Raw genomic sequence first — 17,501 nt, forward strand, 5'->3', positions numbered from 1 at the left:
ATTTACATTATAGAATGTTTCCATACACCAAATGTAGCTGACCTATTGAATACAGAATTAGAAAAATAGACTAAAACAAAAAAACTTATCTTTAACCACCGAGCCATAAAATGAGGTCAAGGTCAGATGACACTTGGCACTTAGACATATACACCTTACAATCATGCCATACACCAAATATAGTAGACCTATTGTGTATAGTATCAGATGGACTTTACCACGAAAAGTTAACCTTGTTCACTGATCCATGATGAGGTCAGGGTCAAGTGAAATCTTTCTGATAGACATGATGACGCTGCAAGTTATGCACATACCATATATAGTTATCCTATTACTAGTAATAAGAAAGAAATTAACATTACAAAATATCTTATCTTTTTTTTTTTCAAGTAGTCACTGAACAATGTAAATGAGATCTAGGACAATGGACATATGACAGATGGAAACTTCATAACATATATTCAAAGTATGAAGCATCCATGTTTTCAACCTTCTAAATATAGTTAGCTAATGCTGTCGCTGCAGGATCACTATCCATATGTTAACTTTCCAGCAGAAGTTGTAGGCTCAAAATGGAGGTTTAATTGATATTGACTTTTTCACTTATACCGTTTACGAGGAATGATCCTTGAGGTAAAATGTTATTGAAATTGCTCTTTAAGTGATTTCCATTCAATAACTTATGAACCCTTCTACCAATGATTTCAAATATAATATGCTCTTACTAATGTTATGATATTGTACTTATTGTATTTATTTATGTTGGCCTAATTTGTGTTGTATGGCCTGATAGTTGTTTACAGAATAATTTTAGAATTGTGCAGTTTAGAAATCTCTGGAACAATTACAGAATGATTGGAACTTTCCAGAATGATCCTAATAAAAGATGCATTATATAAACTTCTACATTTTACTAGAAACTTCTGTTGTAACTTTCTAGGATGTTCCATTATAGACTGTTCTAGAATCTTCCATGACAAATATATATATATATACAGACACTAAAGTTAAACTCTCACTCTTGGACTTGGACTTAGACATCGATAGACATTTATATTCATAACATTTGGATTGACACTTTTATTCTACAAACAACATCATACTGGATTGTGACTGTAATATTCAGATTGGATTCCGAAAGATATCCGGATACAGATAAAGATAAAAGATTGGACTCATATTTTGACAGTTAAGTTGACAGTAATATTTGTGTAATACTTCTTGTAAACTTTTGTATAATAAATATTGTTAATTTTTATAATTGATTTGTGTCTTTTGTTGGCTACAATTTAAAGGTAATTTCTGGCCGTAACACTAATGACAAAGTTCAAACCCCTCTCGTGCAGGTGCACTCGACTCCAATTTTTATTGACTAGGATTGTCAGTTTTCCTATCAAAGGTCAGGGGTTTTCTCTGGGCACTCCGGCTTCCTCCACCAATAAAAACTGGCCGCCACGAAATAGCCTAAACGCGGTGCTTAAAAAAATCAATCAATCAATACTAATGACAAAAATGTTGGTCATGCTTTATTTAGACGATTTTTACTTTTGTCATTTAGGAGTTCTGGTCCTTGATAGATTGGAAAACATGGAAAATGAGCAGATAATGTGGTGGGTCAAAAAAGACTGAAAGTGCCTCCAAACATAGAAAAACCATCACTTGCAGTCAATTTGTCAGTCTTGTTCTTATTTTCATAAAAATTGATACCCACAAATTAAATGAATCCACAGAAAGGGAAATACTATGGGATGGGCACAATATTTGCACATGATATGACAGTGCATACAATCAACTTGGAGAAGTTTACATAACTTTCTTAAGAAAACATAAAATACAAAAATTGTCACATCCTTTAATAAATAAACATGTATGCAGTTTAGAGATCATTTCAGCTGTCTAATAATTTCAATTTGAATCCAAAAACATACTTATAAACATATAAAATATTTTTAAAGATAGCAAGATTTATATGATAAAAATTCAGAAAATTATAATTCTATTAGAAAAATCAGTTGAGCAATAAATGAATGTGTCAAATTGTTTTAAATAACACTTCAAAAAGTCCAACCATTAAAAAAAGTACAATAAAACACGAGTTATACCACTGAATGGAATGACTGTTTTGTTCAATTATGAGGTTCATTTTTTTAAGCTTTTATTTCATTTTACTTTAACAATTTGTTAGACAATTCTTTCACAATCTTTATGTATTTGCTGAATTTTAAATGTTGAATGACTGTACATGCTATGCGTGATTAAAATAAATCCTCTGTCATAAGTTGTAGTTTAAAGAAAGATAACAAATTCAGTTTTAAAAACAAAATCTTGGCAAGACAACTTAAAAGCTGAGAATTGAGTCACAAACATGTCCTGATTTATTTGTTGCTGAAATGTTGTTTTTATATGTAAATTTAGAAGCTATTTATTAGTTTCAGCTTGAACTGAGGTTCAATTTTTAATTTATATCATGATTAGAGTTCAAAGTTCCAGACTTTCTTGTCTAGATTTTCTAAACCTTACCATATCTTTTCATCACAAGTCCCAGTAAGTTTTTTTTATTTTAACTTAGCATGATTCATATTAAGATTCAAATCAGACTTTCCATGTAAAATTATTATAGGTCATCTCAGAATGTTAAAAGATCATTTCTACATTTTAATTCTGCATAAAGTTCAAATTGTACTTCTCCTCTTATGTAATAAACTATTGTTCCTAAATGGTCAATGACTGAAAGGAATAACATATATGTTTTTCGCCCCGGAAAAATTTGTTGTAAACAATGCCATTAATGTACCTGTTGAAAAAAATTTCTATACCCTTTATTCTTTTCAATAGGAAAGATGCTGTAATACTTGTTCCAGTGAAAGAATATTTCTTATATCTTTAACTATTATGAGGGAAACTCTTTTTCAAATTAAACTAAATTTGGTCTCAATCATTTTTGAAGTATCTAATACTATTTATTATGATTTTAACCTTATTTTATATGATTTCCAAAACCACAGTAGATACAGGTGAGCAACACAGTCTCTTGAGAGCCTCTAGTTTTCCATTGCAAATCATAATAACAAGTATTTTGATAGTATAAAATTGAGAATGGAATATGATAGTATGCACATTTTCCCCATGATCATGAATTGTATCCATGAATCAAATAAAGTGAATTTCATAGGCTTCAATTAAAACATTGTCTTTTAACCATTTATCCTGAAACTTCTGACATAAGTTTGATTTGGACCTCACTATTGTCTGGATTAAGATTAATCAGTCTGTTACTAGACTCAGCCAGATCTGATATTGATACACGGCCATGCTGTTTAATGTATTTAGCCACAGATTCAAGTTCCTCCATTGTTATATAAATAAATTTTCCTCTGTCATCAATAACTCCAGTTAAACGTCCTTCATCTTGTAATTCCTGAACTCGATTGATTGCATCCTATAATTAAACATCTCCAATATAGACTTTATATCATATTTGTTTTTCTTCATTGTTTTAGACATAAATCATTAGTTTGCTCAATAGTATGTTTTGCATTTGTTATTTCTTGCCTTTAATAGCTTGCTATTGTGTATGGGTTTTGCTCATTGTTGAAGGCTGTATATTGACCTATAGTTGCTAACTTCTATGTCATTTGATATCTGGTGTAGAATTGTCTCATTGGCAATCCTATCATATCTTATTTTTAAATTTACATGCTACAGACATGCTTTTTAAATCATCTGTTATCTGTTGTTGTTTGTCTTTGTATGCAAGTCTGTTTTTTTTTTTTTTGTAGAGTCAAATGTTGGTGGTTGGTATGGGTTGGTGTAATGAAAATATTTTTTGGAAATTTATTTTAGACCGGAAGGAAGGACTGTAAGATGCAGACATACAGACAGATGGACAGATGCAAGGTATTTTCATGTCCCTTGCAAAGTGTATGCAAGGGACAATACAACTGATATCAGAAAATTATCCAAAGTCTAAAAAAAGTTGTTCAAGAGCCATTCAAGTCAAATAAAATTATTTTTTGTTCATCAGTTTACTTACCTGTGTTTTAATTTTAAAGTGAGAAGCTAAATCTTCCAGCATGATAACTTTCATTTCCTAGAAGAAAACAATTTAAAACCATATTTTACATGAAAAAATTAAATGTGACATATACAATGTTCTACTAGATAATTAGCTGCGGAACCGTAGCTCTTAGGTCCTTATGTTTTTTTAAAACTATTTTCTGACCATAATCTATGGTCCCCAAACAGTCAATAAATAACATTGGTTGCAAAACTTCTCTGGACATCCTAATAGAAAACCATAGTGCATGAACAAATTCCATAATTATATATACTACTAGACTTATAAACCTCATGCTATTGCAAAAAGCACACCAATGTGTATAGAAATAAAAAGATACTGGTTAAAAAGTTATAATCCTAATGGAACATTTACTTGATGCAAGACATCAAACATGCTATAAAGGCTGTATACTCATAACTTGAGGCTTTTAGTGTAAATTCACTATTGAGAAAGAAAACAGCTGATGTTTTGTCATCGTCAACTTGATTCATTGTTATGAAAAAAACTAGTTGATCTCAACTCTTTTCCTGAAAAAGTGCTTGAACCAAGTTGGGCATATGTATATCATTTACATACCCGTAGCCAGATAATCAAATAAGCACTGTTAAAGTCAACGTTTTGTTCAAATTGTGACTGTTAAAGTCGAGTTCATGAGTCCAACGAAACCCATGGAAATTCCTGGCTACGGGCCTGTTTTATAGTCAAACTTAACTTTGCTAATACTAATCCGAAATAATTGAGGTTGTTACCGACTATATAGTTGACCTTAGATGTTTTTGGCTGTTATTTTTATGTCCTTTTATAGGTCATATAGCTCTTTTACTGTTTCCATCTTTGGGTTTCAAATATTCGGCTTTAAGAATTCCTCATGAAGGTAAATCTAGAAAATTGCTTTGGATACATGCTATTTATAAAGTGTTGTTTTAATATTTTATAAAAAAAGTTTTAACCCCGGTACACATGATGAAAAACAAATGATAATTCTTACCTTTATATAATCTATAAATTCTTGTAACAGAGATTGTGACTGAAAAATAATAAATGTCATACATATTAAATATCAAAGCAGAAGTTTATATATTGTTTTTATAAATATGACTCAAAAATGCTAGAAATATATACAGTCGTTTTTTTAATTTTTTTTTAGATGTAATATGATAGCGAAGAAAATGAGTTGCCTCCTCATTAAGAAAAAAATTGGAGTCAAGCTTAATATTTGTATAGATAGATGTCTATTGACCTCTAGGTGTTTGTTTTTTGTCTTCTTTGTTTGATATCTCATTGACACATACTTAAGATCTTTCATTCATAATTACTGCATTAACGTGACTGTTCTCTTGAAATGAGGAATGCTATAGTTTAAAGTTGTTGAAAAAATGCATTTACATTTTACTATCACGTTATAATAGTTTCATAGAAACAATCTCTTTGTTAAATTGTCATCCTTAAATTTGACCATTTTTCTATTTCAAATTTTTAATTGGATATTAATTTCACCTGAATGGTGTACTCTGAATTTAATAAAAACCAACAACTAGATGATTTAAACATTTTTCTAAGCAGATTTGGTAAAGTATGAGTCTTCAGAAGATTGTCACCAGCTGTTTCGAAACAATATATGCAGGTAAGGCAAAGTTTATGTTTTGGTTTAGTAAGCCTAAAGAATCTCCCAGATCAAAACTCAAAATAGAAGGTGCATAACAGCATATTCTGTATAAGAATACATGCAATTTTGGTTTGAAGGAGTTTAATAGAGATTAACAAAGTTTGACATGGACATCCATGCTAACAATTACTCAAGGTGAAAAAGTGTTTCCTCGTGTTGCTATAGTTTCTTTGTTAGGCAACACAAAAATTCATCACTTGAATCTAATATATACCGATAGATCTGGCCCTATATCTTCTTCTCCTTCATCATCAACAGTAAAAGCAGCCTTCAATTTTAAATATTCTTCATGTTCTCGTTTTTCTTCTTCCTCTTTTCTAAGTTGCTCTAGTTTTGCCTATTTAACAAAAATGGATATTCAAAATCCTAGCATGAAAATTTCATACACAATAATTGAAAACTCACTGACTGTTTAAGAAATAATATTGTAACTTAAGGGTAATACATAGCATCCATCTGCACAAGTTAGACATAAAGCCGGCTGTATAAATCATTTAACAATGACCATTCCTTCTTTCTTGAATCTTATTAAATCTATTCTTGTTTAAATACATAAAAAACTGGCCACTTAATCAGTTCAAACTCACATCTTTTTAAAACTGTTATATCAACTTTTTGTTTGTCTGGTGTTTAATTTATGGGTGTGATTCTTTCTTTTAACTTGCTGCTACCTAGCTATAGACTCAAATATTTTTTGTGCATTCAAATTTCTTTTACATACCAATATTTTTTTCCATACGTTTCTGCAATATTGCCTTTAAGCTTTTTATTCTTTTTGTTTTACATCAGTAAATCTGTACTAAAATAAATTGTATTTCAATCTTGTCCCTTTAATTAATAGTACCTACCTCCTCCTCATCTTGGGCTTTTTGTATTTCTTCTTCCTTCAGTCTTTGTTTTTCTAACAGTGCATCTCTTTTTTTCTTATCTTCTCTTTCTTGTTCTACTGCCTAAAAACAATTTTAAAATACTGATTTATAATTAAAATTGCAATAAAATACAAGAATGTGTCCATAAAACATAGATGCCCAACTCGCATTTTCTATGTTCAGTTGACCGTGAAATTTGGGTAAAAACTCTAATTTGGCATTAAAATTAGAAAGATTATACAATATGGAACATGTGTACTAAGTTTCAAATTGAAACAAACTACCTTGAACAAACACTAACTTGAAGTGAGACAGATGGACTGATATCAATCACCGATTCCAGTGTCTCAAACAGCACTTGCATGCAAGAAGACAGGACAAAGATGATATTAGTAGACATATGTATTTCACATAAAAATAAATGTCATTAATGTCTTTTATTTGATAAACTTGAATATACAAGTCTATGTTTAAAATACCAATCACAAAAATTCATGTTTGTAAAATTCAGTATAGCTCACTTCTTGTCATGCATTTAACAGTAATTAATAGCAGTTAGTAAACCTGAATGAGGCATGTTTCCTGTCTGCACTAAAAGATCCATCTCAAACCAGGTGCTTCGCAGGGCGCAGCTTTATACGACTGCAGAGGTTGAACCCTGAACAGTTGGGGCAAGTATGAAGACAACATTCAAGCTTGATACAGCTCTGAATTTGGATTGTGATCAAATTCTTGACATAATATGAGTTTCTGACACAAAACAAAAGTCAAGATCATACAAATCTATTATGCAAATATTGTGCAATTAAAGATTTCTTCTTCAAACTTTTAAAATATTTGGAATTTGAGAAATTTGGAAAAAAAAATGAAAACTACTACCACCCCCTTTTTTCGCAATAAGTCAAAATCCTGACATTTCTTTATACATTATTTACAAGTAGTGTAAGGGAGGTAAATCAGAACATACCAAACATTGTATGTTAACTGATTTACCTCCCTTACACTGCTTTTAAATTGTCTTAATTGTCCATTGACCAGAAATACCTAGTTTCCCCCCTTTTTTGCCCTTAATTCCCCTTTTTTGCCCCCTATTTCCAAAACATTTAAAGAACCCCCAAAAGTCATTACAAACCATTCCTTAATGGTATGGAAACTTGTGGTATAATTTCAGAGAGATTCATCCACTTAAACACAAGTTATTGTTTGAAAACTACAAAAATGCTTATTTCAGCCCCCTTTTTGGGCCCTAATTCCTAAACTATTGGGACCAAAACCCCAAAAATCAATCCCAACCTTCCTGTAGTGGTATTAAACCTTCTGGTAAAAATTTATATAGATCCATTCCCTAAATCTTAAGTTATTGTCCGGAAACGAAATGTGTCTTAGGACAATGCAGACGCTGACGACATGATACCATTATACGACATAAAATTTTGCGGTCGTATAAAAGGAGTTTGTGTTGTTCTTGCTTTTGTTTAAAGTGTTTGTTCTTTGTCATGAGAAAATCTCACAAATGGTCAGTTTCAGGGTTAGAAAATTTAAATTACTAATGATTTACAAATCATGTAACGTCTTATGGTTAAGGTAATCCCCTAATCACTTGATATAGCTTATCAACATATTTTATAGGAGTAACATGACAGGTGTCAAATGTGAAGCAGTACCTGGTAACACCCTTGCTTTTGGTGGGGTTCATGTTTCTCAGTCTTTAGTCTTTCTATCCTATAAACGAGTCTTATTTTTGGAGTAGAGTATTATCATTAGTTTTCTATATTGACTTTGTTTACAACTTAGAATTTTTGGATATCACATCGGTAACTTTCACCTCTCTCTTATTTAAAGTTCAAAATGTGAGTAAAAATATGTGAGTATTCATAATGCTGTATGGTGACCTATAGATCCACATTATTTGGACTCTGAATAAAAGTTGTCTCATTGGCAATAGTACCACATTTCCTTATTTAATATTGAATTATCATGACAGATAGAATGACTAAAATTATTCTGAAAATCCAATTGGGTCTTTCTTTTAGTTGTGACATGTCATAAAAATCAGTAAAAGCAAATGTGAGTTCTTATCAGACATGAAAAATTGTGTAGTTTTTTTTATGTTTAAGTCTTATAACTCTTGAATGACAAATCATTCAAATCAAAAGGTGGCTAACCTTCATGAAATCTAAAATTGTATAAAATTTGGTAAGGGTTGATTAAAGCATACGTTAGTAATTGCGAAATGTTACTGGATTGATGAATGGTTAAAAACATAATAACAATCAATGAACATGACTTACTAATCTATTAGCTTTCTTTTCAGCCTTCTCCTCTAATTTTTTTTGTTTTTTTGCTCCAATTTTTCCGTCTCTCTCTGTATTGCCAAACATGTCTTCTTCTTCTCCTTCACTACCTTCCGCTAAAATAATAACAAAAATTACAGAACTTGATACAGCTGGTGTTGATTAATTTACTTCAAAGTTTTTTTAATAACAGGCTTACACAGGCAAAAGTGCCACGCATGATATACGCACAAAGGCCATTACATGCGAAAGTCATGTGCGAATCATGCGTAAATCATGTGAAATATGAAGAATGCGTAAATCGCATGATCTTCATGTGCCGTTTTCACACGTATTTCACATGTGTGTATCGCATAATGTTTTCAACGCATTATTTACGCAAGAAGGCTATTACATGTATAAATCATGTGTGAATCGTGCAAAAATCATGTGTTATCTGAAGTATGCGTAAACCGCATGATCTTCACATGTGCTTTAGAGTATTTGTATTTGAGTTCGGTTTATTTATTTTGAACTATTTTGACTTCAGTGTGCCAGCCCTAGAATATGGAAGTTTAATGTTATATAAAAATAATTTGGCTGCAGTAAAACTAAAAAATAATGAGTTGATCTGATTGAAAATAAGATTTCTTATAGATTCTTATAGTAATCCACACTAATTAACTGAGCAAAGAAAGAGAGATAAATCAGTTTTGACCTAATTGTGACAGTGCAGATTTATCTGATTATCTGTCCTGTTGTCCATGTTGTTTCAGTAATAATGAATTAAATGTCAGGGTTTCTGTAAAGGGCCTAGTCTAGGACTCACCAATTTTGCTAGGACTCATTAACATTTTTGAAAACAGAATGTAATCAATAGTGGGATGCACCAATATTTAGAAGTATTTACTTGGGACTACATACAAAGAACCCTGCCCTGTGAAATGGTGTTTTATTAAATCCCCTTTTTCAAGAGATTTTAAAATTGATCTAGAAATTAAATCAAACTGTAATGAAGGTTGTCAAGAGCTGTCACAATACAGTGTATATTTAATGATGAAGACAAGTGTCATGAGTCTAATTAATAGTTCTTGTAAAATATACCAGAATCATCGTCCCTGTTCATCATTCTTCTTCCTCTTGGTCTCACACGCTGACGTGCCCCTCTTGGAACATTATCAACTGGTGGTCTCTCTGCAATATTTCGTCTTGCTGCAGCTGGTTCATCTTTTTTCCCTGGATTGATCAACAAATTTGCTCATACATACATGTATTAACAATTGAACTAAGTACATATTATTTATTCATTAGTATTTCAAAACAAATACTTAAAAAGAATTATTATCTAAAATTAAAAGAGTTAAGGGATATCCAACCTTAAATAGACTTTACTATCAAATTGTCTTTGTTTCATCCTAAAGAAAAAGACTGCAAAAAGTCAGTGTATATCAATCAGTTTGATATTTATAAAACAATCATCTGTCATACTTTCTTGTTCACCACACTTGTTGAGGATTTATTTTAACAGAGAGAAGTGCAGATCCAATAAGACTCAGACATCAGGGAAGAGTAGGGGTCCATATTTCATGAGAAATTTAAATAGTTTCAGTTGCATAATAGAGACTTCAAATCATCCAATAAGGAGCACCAACCAAGCAGAAACCAACTAATGAGTTTATTTTTTGTAATTATAGTGTACACACTTATATTCTTATTCTAATCAACAGAGCTACATTTTTTATTTGATAGTTAAATCACATCACATTAACTCATATGTTCTTCTTCTTCTGTGGGCTTTTTAAGGACAGCTTTCCTACTGGAAATTGCGCCCTATATGTTCCTAATGTTTTTTTTTCAAAAAAAAAAGAATTTACTTAATTTTTTTTTTTTTATGACTTTTGTTGCGAGTTTTACAAGAACCTAGTGTGTCGCTCATTTGTTGTTTTTAATCAGGTGTTACTTATTTGCTTATGAAATATACGACTTAAGTTTTGATCAGTTGCCCCAGCCAGTGGTCCCGTGAGAATCGTGTATACGCACTATCCCACGGAGGTACTAACCATGGTAGTGTAGGTTAATTGCAAACTGGAACCAGACATTGACCTGTTCTCTGTCTGGTGATCAGTCAGGCAGAGGACATGCCACTGTCTAGATCCCGAAATGCAAAAAACTGTTTCATGATATACCCCCCCCAAAAAAGCCAAATTGTATATATATGTATATATATATATATATAAAGAAAAATTACTCATATGCATACAAGACCTCTTTATTATAATGTAGATATCCAGTACTGATTTTGATGACTAATGAAATTGAAGGTTTGATAAAAATAATTATAAAAAAAAAATTTAAAAATAAAAATTGAGTTTTGCAGAATTTCAAACAAGTCAGTTCAAATTAGTAAAAATTCAGATACAATGACAATATTATCAGATCCAGTTTGCATACATTTTTTTATTTTCAACTAACAGAAAATTGGACATCTACCTCCGTGAATTTGTTCAACCATGAGCGATACTGTAAATAAATGCAATCAATTGTCAATGTAAACCCTTGAGGCAGTGTTCCACCCAATTATATTTAAGTTTTAACACTTATCAAATTTCTTAATTGCCAATGACATACTTATGTATGATATTGGATATACAGTATCTGTAATTTTAACTACAATCCATGAATTTTTGAAGCTTGACAGACAACAAAATAATGAAGGCGATGAGAATTTAAGGTTTGAGGTAGGAATTTAAGCTTGCCACATCTCGAATTTGGGTCTGTTATTTTTGTCATGTTTGTGTTGAATAATTCTTAATACCCCACATCTCCATGCTACAATAGATCATGGTGATCTCCCCAAAATGTTTGTTTAAGGGCATGTCAATAGGAAGGGTCAACAAATGCATTTTTAAGTACAATGTACAAAAGGTAGACACCCTTTTGATAATCGTGGCAGTCTGGTTCAATTTGGTACAGGAGATTTAATGGAGATAATCTTTGTAAAAGAACAGAAGGTGGACGACAACAACCAACATGTAATATTAGAGTATAGGCTAAATGACAGTTCCTTTGGGTAATGCTGATCATGTTGGTGTAACTGGTACTACTTTTGATGTTATGCCATCTATACAACTGTTTGTGCTTAGTCTGACAAAAAGCTCTGAATCTATTTTAAAGTGTTGTCTTATAATAGAGATTCACTTGTTGTCGAGTTGCGAGTTGCGAGTTAAGAAAATCGAGTTACAAGTTAAGAAAGTCGAGTTGCGAGTTACGAAAGTCGAGTTGCGAGTTACAAAAGTCGAGTTGCGAGTTACGAAAGTCGAGTTGCGAGTTACAAAAGTCGAGTTGCGAGTTACGAAAGTCGAGTTGCGAGTTACAAAAGTCGAGTTGCGAGTTACAAAAGTCGAGTTGCGAGTTAGGAAAGTCGAGTTGCGAGTTACAAAAGTCGAGTTGCGAGTTACAAAAGTCGAGTTGCGAGTTACGAAAGTCGAGTTGCGAGTAACAAAAGTCGAGTTGCGAGTTACAAAAGTCGAGTTGCGAGTTACAAAAGTCGAGTTGCGAGTTAAGAAAGTCGAGTTGCGAGTTACAAAAGTCGAGTTGCGAGTTGAGAAAGTCGAGTTGCGAGTTACAAAAGTCGAATTGCATAAAAATGAGGAAACTAAAATATTTTAATTTTTGGTGTACATAGTGTTGTTGATTATTTTTGTGGTTTTGACTTTATCTGAGTCGCTTGTAAAAATAAAATGGACTAGATAATAACTACGTATAGTATTTTCTGTAGAAGCAGATAGCCTTTTGAAATACAGAAGATGGCTTGCAGTTTAATTATTTTTAAATTTCATACATAGCACCGTCGTATTAAACGTAAAGGGAGATAGCAACTAAACTATAGTTCATATATGTAAAACACCCCTTCTGCAGATTTCGTTTAAAGTGGGCTTTGGGGCAGCTGCAGAGCCGGGCAATATTCGTTAGGTACCGCAAAATTTAGTGACACTCAAAATTGAGGATGTTAAAATTATATATGTCTTATACATTGGCTAGAGATGAAGGGGATATGATGGGCGTGAATAAAACCAGTTTAAACCCGCCGCATTTTTGTGTCTGACCTATGTCAGGAACCTTTAGCCTTTGTTGCTCTTGTATATGTTTTAATTTTGGTTCATCTTTATATTTAGCAGCATAGAATGGCGTCTATATTCTTGATCTATCTAATATTGTGTTTCGCGACTCACGGCTCCCTCTAGGTGAGTGATTTTTCGCTGTGTTGTAGACCCAATGACCTTTGGTTGAATTGTATATTTTGATTTGGTTGCTGTTTCTTTGACTCATTCCCCGTTTTTATTCTTTATTTTATAAATGTAGCTGTCAAAGATACTATTGTAAAAACTACATTTGCGCCATTTTACTTGTAAGATTTAATTGGAAAGTATAAAATGATTATTGCTACATCGTGATTTCATAAGTATTTTTTTTTTAAAGTATTGGGTAACTTATTAAACTGAGTCACTTAGGTTTAAACTTGAGTTATATAGTGTTCACATGTTTGATATTGTCAATTATAAGTTATTTTTAACTTAATTAAAACCGGCAAAATAGCAAAACTCTATATAAATCGCTATTCTGCTGGAGCTGGTAAAATAGCCCCGAAGGGAGCCGACAAAACAGCCACTGCCATATTTTATACGTTGAAACGAAATATTATTCTAAATAAGTCACATACATTTAATTCAAGACAGGACCTGAACTATAAAATCATAACAAATATCATTGTTAAGTAACATATATTCATTTACATTTCGTTTAACATCTAGACTTGTAATAACAGGGGCGGATGCAGGAATTTTCGAAAGGGGGGGTGCTAACCCAGGGCAAAGGGGGGGTGCAAAACATATGTCCCGATACAAATGCATTGATCGGCAAAAATAAAGGGGGGGTGCGCACCCCTGGAACCCCCCCCCCCCTGGATCCGCCACTGTAATAATATACAAATGTAGTTCCCTAAATATTTATGTACAGACACATTCTCAAATATACATAACAAATCAAATTTTTGTCTCATTTGAGAAATATGAAAAATTAGCAAAAATACTGAAAAATATCTCCTTGAAAAACATCTCCCTAAAGATCATCTTTGTACATGCTGGACAACTTGTAATGAAATGTTCATCTTCAACTACATTTCTTACAAATCCTTTAAAATGGTCTCTTGCTATATACAAAGTTTTATATCTTGTCTCTTTCTATTTTGAGATCGTGGGCACTGATTCTGATTTTACATATGACGACACTTCATCAAACAATTGTTTAAAGATTCATGTAGATACATTTCTTTAGAAAAACAAGTTTTTAATTTGAAATAAAAATCTAATTTACTACTCTTTGTATCTATTCTTTTTGTGTTCCAAAATTTTACCAAACTATAACAAAGTTTTTGCTTAACTGACTTGATAACAAAGTCACACTTTACTTCCAAATTATGAATATTTCAGCTTTTTGAAAAAAATAATGTATGTGTATGGATGAATTAAAGCATTCAATATTATCAGTGAACATGTTTTTGTTACACATAAAGGTATCATATAATAAACCATCTTTCATATTGTTTTTTTTTTAATTCTAAACCGATTTTTCATAATTGATAATACAACTGAAAAATATAAAGGGAATATATCAAGCTCTCCTAGCACAGCTATAAAGTTAGAAGACTATTTGTTTAACCTAAAATATATTTCATATATTTTAAATTGGATTCATCTAAAAAAAAAATCGTTCATATGTAAAGGTGCTGTCAAAAATAGTCACTTTCTTTCTGGCATGCTGCAGAGATAGTTTTGAACATTCCTGTAATTTCACTGCCATTCATTAAAATAGGTTTTATTGTATGGTCATATACATATATATATATATGTTATAGAGTAAAATTACTTGGATTGTAAGATGATGAAGTTCGCAATTTGAATATTGCTTATAGTGATTTTTTGTATAACTCTCCCTTTCCATGCTTAAAAAGTCAATATACATTTTAAACCTAGATACTTGTAATTGTAAACACATTCTATTATATCTTTTTCGCAATACAAATATTCTTTTAAAAGTTTTCCAGGTTTGTTAAACATATTAACTTTGGTTTTAGATAGATTCACCTCTAAACACCATTTTAAAGTACAGGATAAACTATCAATTCGTTTTTTGAAAGACTTGCCTTGGAACTAGACAAAAAATAACAAGATCCTCTGCATACATGAGGCTGTCAATTCTGCGGTCTTTTATATCAACAGCATCTGGGGTTTCATTAAATGCATCCGGTAAAATTCATTTATAAAAATCTTGAAAAGGTTGGGATTCAAAATATCCCCTTAGTTTACACCAATTTGGGAATACAAATTAGAAGTAAGCACATTGTCTATTTTAGCACATAATTCCCTTTTATTGTACATATCTCTCACGATTGCATGGAAATTACTACCTATGTTTGGCGGCAAAAACACACGTTTTTCAAAACGATGGATGGAATAATGAAAACGGAAAAGATCGATCTTCAATCGGTCTAAAAAAGTCTACTTCCAGATATCGATGTAGTTTTAAAAAGATCAATCTTATTTGAATCGATCTTTTTTCAAGTGTAAATGCTTTAGATCGATCGCTTTTTTCAGGTGAATGTTCGGCGTGTTTAAAAATGATGGATGGAATACGAAAAGTGAACATAGATTCGGCTATTTTTTTATTATCTTCTAAATCAATAAGTTCTATTTGTTTGATGCAAATCCTCATCTTCAAACGCATTGGCCGTTCGTTATTTAGCGATGGTCTACACACATATTTTCTCAATGATTTTGCAATGTGTTATATTTCGCGCGAGGTGAAGAATTTCCTTTACTATTCTATTTTAAGAATTATTTGTTTACGAAAGGTAATTTATAAATTTAGGGTCAGATCGGTTCTTTTTATGTTCGGTAGTGTAAACGCATTGGATTAAATAAGATCGATCTCGTCCATTAAGGATACATTATTTTTTTTAAATGCTTCCAAAACTAAACTTATATTAGACTCTTATAAATAAGTATCACATATAACTGTTTCAAATCCCACAATCACGGGAATAACTAAGTTCGGGTACATGCATGTTTTGTTTATCAAATGTGAATCAAACCTGAAAATTCGGGGTAAACAATATTTTTGTAACTCGCAACTCGACTTTCTCAACTCGCAACTCGACTTTTGTAACTCGCAACTCGACTTTTATAACTCGCAACTCGACTTTTGTAACTCGCAACTCGACTTTTGTAACTCGCAACTCGACTTTCCTAACTCGCAACTCGACTTTTGTAACTCGCAAATCGACTTTCGTAACTCGCAACTCGACTTTTGTAACTCGCAACTCGACTTTCGTAACTCGCAACTCGACTTTCCTAACTCGCAACTCGACTTTTGTAACTCGCAACTCGACTTTTTTAACTCGCAACTCGACTTTCTTAACTCGCAACTCGACTTTCTTAACTCGCAACTTGCAACTCGACGATAAGAAACCCTCCTTATAATATACCAACTTTGCCATATACATATGTACATGTAGGCTTGATAGATTGCATCGTTTGTAGAGTAGACTTACTGGACGTTTGTGGGGTAAAAATCCATTTCATGACGATGTCTGTTGAAATATTTTAATTGTTGATGTTATGCAGATATTTTTGGCGAATAAAATATTTTGTTTCATGTATAAATTGAATGATTTGTGATTCGGAAAGTGACATATGGAGGTGCATTATCGCTAATACTTCCACTGTGTCAAAGTAAACAAACCTTTCTTTTCCTTGCAGAATATTGAAACTAACAATATCGTGACTGTAACAACACCAAGTAAGCATAAATATACTACTCCTGGCTCAACTGGTGCCATTTTAATGTGTTGAAGATCGAACAAATTTCTGAATTTCGTCACCGGAAATCAAAAGACTACAAAAAAAAAATAAACAAGTACGGACAGATAACGAAAAATTTCCGTGTATTAAAAGAACTTTTGGTGGTTCACTTGTTTGGGAGTGAACTTGATTTATAGACAAGAAATCATGTACAATATTTTATAATTTGTTTGTTTTATTAGTTCTTTCAGGTGTCCATGGACCCTTTCCTCCAGAGACAACAGGCACTTGTCTCTGATTTTTTTTTATTTCTCTTAAGCCTATATCTCTGCTATCACAGGGACTCGGTTAGCAGATTAAAATTTTGTTTATCAATGTTTTTCAATTTTTTTTTATCATTTCCTGTCTATTTGTATTACTTTATTAACGTATTTGACATCACTATATTTCTTTGTTTTCTAGCAATGTGCAGTTTACTATCCATATCCCTATACTGAAAAATAGGTTTGTTTTCCAGCAGTTATACTGGTTGAATGCCCCAACAATAGACTACATCAGCCAGGTGAGACCATGTTTGAGGAACTCCTGCCTAAATCTTCAAAGAAGAATTCCCGTTTAATTTTAGCTACTCCAGTAGGAATGGAATTCAATATGTCAGTATACATAAATACATCCTTACAAGATACACCTTAACATTATCAAGCTCCAGATCTAAAAATAAATCATAACCTTTCAACTATTTCATTTTGAAGAACATTTTCCTTGTACAGAGAT

General features: G+C 31.9%; 1 protein-coding gene across 2 annotated transcripts; it reads right to left on the reverse strand.

The window, feature by feature from the left end:
- Positions 1-1,836: 1,836 nt before the first annotated feature.
- Positions 1,837-16,843, reverse strand: LOC139520502 (DDRGK domain-containing protein 1-like). Of its 2 annotated transcripts, XR_011663898.1 has the most exons (9): positions 16,669-16,843; positions 9,973-10,104; positions 8,887-9,005; positions 6,575-6,676; positions 5,941-6,063; positions 5,049-5,087; positions 4,034-4,090; positions 3,026-3,439; positions 2,663-2,919 (listed from the first exon to the last, which is right to left on the reverse strand). XR_011663898.1 is itself a non-coding variant. In XM_071313169.1 (8 exons), exons 1-8 carry the CDS (start codon positions 16,763-16,765, stop codon positions 3,203-3,205), a joined length of 906 nt encoding a protein of 301 aa, XP_071169270.1. In that variant the 5' UTR covers positions 16,766-16,827; the 3' UTR covers positions 1,837-3,202. The 2 variants fall into 2 exon arrangements, 1 of the variants encoding a protein (XP_071169270.1); XM_071313169.1 differs by having other exon boundaries at positions 1,837-3,439; positions 16,669-16,827.
- Positions 16,844-17,501: the final 658 nt, after the last annotated feature.

Source organism: Mytilus edulis, chromosome 4, assembly GCF_963676685.1.
Source record: "Mytilus edulis chromosome 4, xbMytEdul2.2, whole genome shotgun sequence".
Taxonomy (NCBI): Eukaryota; Metazoa; Mollusca; class Bivalvia; order Mytilida; family Mytilidae; genus Mytilus; species Mytilus edulis.